Source organism: Octodon degus, unplaced genomic scaffold (assembly GCF_000260255.1).
Source record: "Octodon degus isolate 3935 unplaced genomic scaffold, OctDeg1.0 scaffold00056, whole genome shotgun sequence".
In the NCBI taxonomy this organism is placed as follows: domain Eukaryota; kingdom Metazoa; phylum Chordata; class Mammalia; order Rodentia; family Octodontidae; genus Octodon; species Octodon degus.
The window spans coordinates 11,310,240-11,315,779 of record NW_004524632.1 but is presented as its reverse complement, the minus strand read 5'-3'; the positions used below and the strand labels follow the sequence as shown (position 1 = coordinate 11,315,779).

Sequence of the window (5,540 nt, the reverse complement as noted above, 5' to 3'; positions counted from 1 at the left end):
CCCGCCACGCCATGCCTGCTGCTGTCCCCCGTCCGTGGGGAGCCCGCCACGCCATGCCTGCTGCTGTCCCCCGTCCGTGGGGAGCCCGCCACGCCCTGTGCCGGCTGCGTGCTCGCCCTTTCCACCCCGCACCCCAGTCTCCAGCGTCCTTCTGTGCTCTGGCTAGGTTATCTGCAGCGGGGCCCCACGAAGCCCGGCCAGTGCCAGGCTGGGGGGCTGCCCAGCTCAGGGGTTTTCACGCCGAGGGCCCGCCCTCGGCGAGGAATGGAAAACTGGCTTCAAGGACACAGCCAGCTCCAAAACACAAGATGTCCTTTGCGAGCCAGGCCTGGGGATGCACACTACTACCCTAGCATCCAGAGGCAGAGGAAGGAGGATCACAAATGCAGCCCAGCCCGGGCGACCTAGCAACTTAATGAGGTCCTGTCTCAAAACAAGAGGAAGAGGGCCGGGGAGATGGCTCAGTGGAATAAGTGCTTTCCTGGCAGTGCAAGGGCCTCAGTTCAATCCCCCGTTCCGCAAAAAAAAAAAAAAAAAGGCCACCAGAGCCTTTGGGACACCAGCAGGCTAGAAACCCATTGCTGCCCAGCGGGGTCACTCGCCGAGGGTGCAGCCCAAGCACGGTGCCTGGAGCTCATCGCTCCTCCTGGTGCTCAGGAGTGGCTCAGCGGGGCAGGACACCTCTCTGCCCTCCTGCCCGCTCCCTTCCCCAGCCCTGCCAGGCCTCTGCTGTGCTTGTGCGGCAGCAGGCCACTGCGGTGTGTGCACACAGGGTCAGGAGGACCCAGCCCCCCAGCCCCTGGGAAGGGTCCCCAGGCTCATTTACCTCAAGGTCTCCTGCTGTCTCACCCAGGCTCCTCTGCAGCGGTCACTCTGGGAAGAAAATGCCACCCTCACTGGTGCCCACCATGGCCGCCTCCGGCTAACTTGGCTTGTCGCTTCCACGCATGGCAACATGCGCCCAACTGCCAGCAAGATGCAGCTTTTCTGTCCCAGGACTCTGCCCTTCGGTGGGTCTCCACCTCCGCTGCAGTCCACAGGGGCGGGCCCTACACACGGCTCACTCTGCACATTTTTTTTTAGCACAGGGACCTAAACCCAGGCCCTTCACACTGAGCTACATCCTCAGCCCATTTTTTTATTTTTTTTTATTTTGGGACAAGATCTTGGAAAGATGTTGCCATAGATGGGCTCAGACTTACAATCCTCTTGCCTCAGCCACGGGTGGTGGCCTGCCCGTGCTCACGGCCTCCCTGCGTTCTACCTGCTAACAGGAAAGTGTAAGAAGGCCTGAGGCACAAAGCGGTGGGAATGCAGCAGGCAGCAGCCCGAAGGAAACCGCCAGTGCAGGCGGCCGGGGAGGACACCACGCGCTCCTGACTGCCCGGTGAGACACACAGCCTTGAGGTGTTGGGAAGGTGACAGCTCACACCCAAGGCACCCGCGCGGTCTGTGTAGTCCTAGTCACCCCCAAGCTGGGTTGTTTTTCTTCATAGAAACGACCAGCTGGCCTTGGCGGAGGAAGTGCGGCTATGACATGCATGAAGAGGAGGCAAACATCCAGCCAGGCTCTGCCCAGGCAGCCGCCGGCCGGCCGCGTCTCCGCTCTGCTCCCTACACGCCGACCTTGGTGTCCCTCCTGGGAGCCAACTGTCCCACGGCCTACCACTGCTTCAGCTCTCAGCGCTTCACTGTGGCCATGGGGAATGGAGACGAAAGCCGCAGAGGGCCAGGCCCCAGCCCAGGAGAGCCAAAGACCCCAGGGAGGCTTCCTCAAGAACCTGAGTGGGCTTTGAGGAGGGCGGGTGGGGTGGGGGAGCGTGGAGGGGCAGAGGCCCTGACAGAGGCAGTGGGGGCACAGCGTGCCTGGGCACAGCGGTGCTGCCGCCGCTGGGGAAGGCCAATCCCTAGGCAAGCTATGCAGCGTTGAACCGGAGTGGCAGCACCGGGACGTCAGCTTATTAAGTTACTCTTGTGATACTCTAGCGCCAGACGATGGCGCGGGCTACAGGCCATGGGACTGCTTCAGAGCAGCGCAGGCTGGAGCCGACAGCCTGGACCTGGGGCCCTGTGCTCCACACGCTACGAGACCGCACTGCGGGGTGCAGGCCCACCCCTTCTCTCCAGGGGAAGACAGTCCTCGAGGGTACGTGCTGTGAGACCGCAAGGACATCAGGCTGCAGTCAGTTTGGGCTTGGAGAAGCTTGCTAAGTGTCAGCCCTGGCCGCCACACTTCCCTGCTCAGACAGGTTAGCCCCAAGCTATCCTGGCTTCTGTTCCTCAGGGATCTCGGGGGTCATTTAAAATCTAACACACTTCTCAGTGAAAGAACAGGGCACAGCTTGGCCCGAGCGACTGTTGAGGGACGCCAGGTAGGAGCAGAGGCGGTGGCCGTCCAGTCTGTGCATTCCGAATCTGCTGCTGGGTCAGCAAGCAGGCAGCAAACAGGAATCAGCGGTCCTTACCTTCCTGAGGCAGAGGGCGACGATGACAGCTATCAGCACCACGGACAGGGCTGCTAATGCCAGGATGATGTATAAGGAGGTGTAAGTGCACCCGGGAACCTGCTGTCTGAACTACAAAAAGAGGAAGAAGGATGTTGGTTAAACGGCAGAGAGGGGAAGCACCAACGCCAGCTATTGATCCGCCCTGCTTGGGGGGGCGGCAGCAGCCCTGGAAACTGCAGCAGGCGGGGGCCCCGCGTCTCCTCTGTGCCTGGAAACTGCGGCAGGCTGGGGCCCCGCGTCCCCTCTGTGCCTGGAAACTGCGGCAGGCTGGGGCCCCGCGTCCCCTCTGTGCTTGGAAACTGCGGCAGGCTGGGGCCCCGCGTCCCCTCTGGCGCGCAGGACTCTGCCGTCTGCGGGGTTGGTTCCCTCGTGCTCCCCAGCAGCGAAGCCGGCTCAGGGGCTCGGCCAAGGCTATGGGGCTGGGACGAGGGAGCGGCGGAGGCCTGGTTTCCCAGCTCTAGGACGGACGGACAGACGGACACTGCACACAGACCTCGCGGGTCCTCACCTTCCACTGCTCCTGCGGCCGCCTCTGCTGGCCCTGGGACCCTGTGTGCTCGCCCACGGAGGTGTCCGGTCCCCCCTGCTCCAGCTCCCTCTGGGCCTGTGACACCTTGGCTTCCTGCTGTTCCCTGAGAAGCGTCAGCAGGCGGTGCGTCCTGGCCAAGAGCTGGGCACAGTTCCGGGGCAGGGGGGGCTGCATGCAGTCCGATTTCCAAGTGCTGATGACGTTAGAAACGAGCCTTCTCGTGTCATCGTCGGGGATGATCAGCTGCAGCCGCTGGTTCAGCTGCATCTCCGAGGAGGCAAAGTCCTGGGGCGGAGCGTCGGTGCCCATGTCGGTGCCCGCGGCCGGGTCCGCAGCAGACGCGCGCAGCTCTCCCGGCACTGGCGGGACGTCGATGAGGCTCCTGAGCACCGAGAACGGAAGCCTCCTCACCGGGCTCCGGCCTCTGAGTGTGCTTCCCTTGGTCAGCTGCGCACCTGGGGTGGCCTGGGCTGCCACCCCGGCCCCTGGAGACAGAGTTCCGGCAGCCAGGAGACTCTCCCGGGCGCGCAGGGCAGGTGCCGCCGCCTTCCTTCGCAGCACTCGGTCCTGCGCACGCATGAGGACCCACACGCCGGGGCCCAGGTCTCCCCGACCTGCTCTCACCGCACGCGGGGCGTTGGCAGAGCCGGAGGACGGCGGCCTTCCTGGCCAGGGACCGGACAGGGAGGCGGCTGCCTGCCGTCCCGCTGCGTGATTTCCGGCCCGGTGCCCTGGCCTGGGCGCCCCGGGGCCGCTGCTCCAGCTCCGAGGCGCTGGGGCCCCCGAGGCTGCTGCGAGGGCCCGGGCGGCCCGCCGGGGCCTGACCTGCCGCGTCCTCGGGTCCCCGAGCAGCCTTTTCCGCCTGCGCTTCGGGCCCCCGAGGGCCCCGTCCGCCGCCCGCGGCCTCCTCCTTCCGCGCCGACCCTGCGCTGGAGCCCGTGCCAGGGTGTGGGGCTGCAGTCTGGGGCCCAAAGGGCCAGGCCGCCTGAGCAAGACAGTTTCCTCTTCCTGCTTGACCTCTTTGATTTTTTTCTGAATTTCTGCATCTAACCAATTTCGGAGAAAATACAGCTTTTTCAATCTATTTTTGTAAATCAAATTGTTGGATTCAGGTATAAAGGACTTCCTTATATTCTTCTTTAAAGAAGGCAGGGAATGTTTCCTATCTTGCACATTTTCAAAAAGCAGCTGAATGAAGGGCAGTAGTGTGGACTCCACAGCGCCCGGGTCCCCCTCGGACAAGTAGGGCAGTATGTAGCTGAGCGCGCTGATCACGTCGCTCTCGTCGTGGAAGTCGAGCTGCTGGTTGGCCAAGGCCAGCCAGCCGCCGCCACTCTGCTGGGACGACGGCCTCTCCGGCTCGATGGTCAGCTCGGCGCTGGTGGTCTTCTTCCGGGCCTGGAACGCCTTCATGAACGTCCCTTCCACGTTCCCCATGGCTGCTGCTTCAACTGCTAGAAAAGGAGAGACGGCTTTCAGTCAGGGGACACCTGCACCGACCGGCCACATAAAACAGCGGTCACTCGGCGGGCAACAGAGCCAGCCCAGAGCGAGCCCTGCGAGAGGAAGCGCTCAGAGGGCGGCTCGCACCACGGGCCCTCTCGCCGCCCACCCCGCCTCGCACAGCGCCTGCAGGTCCCCAGGGAAGACCAAAGAGCCCCGACGGCGATGGAGAGCTCAGCGGCTGCGCAGCAGTGCAGTGGGCTCCTCGGGTGCGCCAGCTGCGGTGGCCGCAGGAGGCTTCCGCCACCTCCTCCTGTGTCCTGTTCTCGCTGCCAGCACAGCTCCTCAGGGCAGCGGGTCACACGCGGAAGCCGAGGTCCCTTCTGCGCACAGGTCCCCATCTGGACACATCCTCCCCCACGTATCCCGGCCCCAAACACAAGCTCCTCACAGGAAAATACAGTGTGTCTGTCCTGATTTAATCTTAAATTTGGGCAGGCATCTGCGGTACAGATTAAGAGATTTTTAATTTCCTTTCCCCCGCCCCAAACTCAGGACCTCGCACTTGCCAGGCAGACGCTTGTGCTGCTGAGTTACATCCTGGATCCTGATTTGCCAGTTTTGCGCCTGCGTGGAACAATGTGGAATAAATCTACAAAACTGCAGTGCTTTGTAGACAAACATTACTTTGTCCTGAAATGTACAAGAGGAAAAGCTGCTCCTACAGATACCTGCCTGCTGCCTTTCCTGTTTACCATTTGCCCTCTTCTCAGGTGATAGGTTCCAGCCTGAGTACAAACTGCTAAACTATTATGGCCCTGATCCAACAGGCTGAATCCCACAGACAGCAGCTTATCTTCCCAGTGACCACCTGCACGCGTCCCCCAGCCCCGGTTTCTCACTTTGAGGCAAAGTGTGAGCATTCTTCCCTAGTCATGCCTCCCCTCCCTTGGCAATCTGCAGGGCAGAGGCCCAAAGCCCAGCAGAGGCCCAGAGCCCGGCAGAGCACCGGAGCCCGGCAGAGGCCCGGAGCCCGGCAGAGCACCGGAGCCCGGCAGAGG

The 5,540-nt window shown here is 62.7% G+C and overlaps 1 protein-coding gene across 1 annotated transcript in view; it reads right to left on the bottom strand.

The window, feature by feature from the left end:
- The window catches only part of LOC101578653 (leucine-rich repeat-containing protein 37A2-like), a 39,533-nt gene that overhangs the window by 410 nt on the left and 33,583 nt on the right, over positions 1-5,540 (bottom strand). The window contains exons 9-11 of the mRNA XM_023718140.1: positions 3,016-4,490; positions 2,466-2,576; positions 827-873 (exon numbers count right to left, since the gene is read on the bottom strand). Coding sequence (XP_023573908.1) covers positions 827-873; positions 2,466-2,576; positions 3,016-4,490 — 1,633 coding nt within the window. The remainder of the gene's footprint in view (positions 1-826; positions 874-2,465; positions 2,577-3,015; positions 4,491-5,540) is intronic.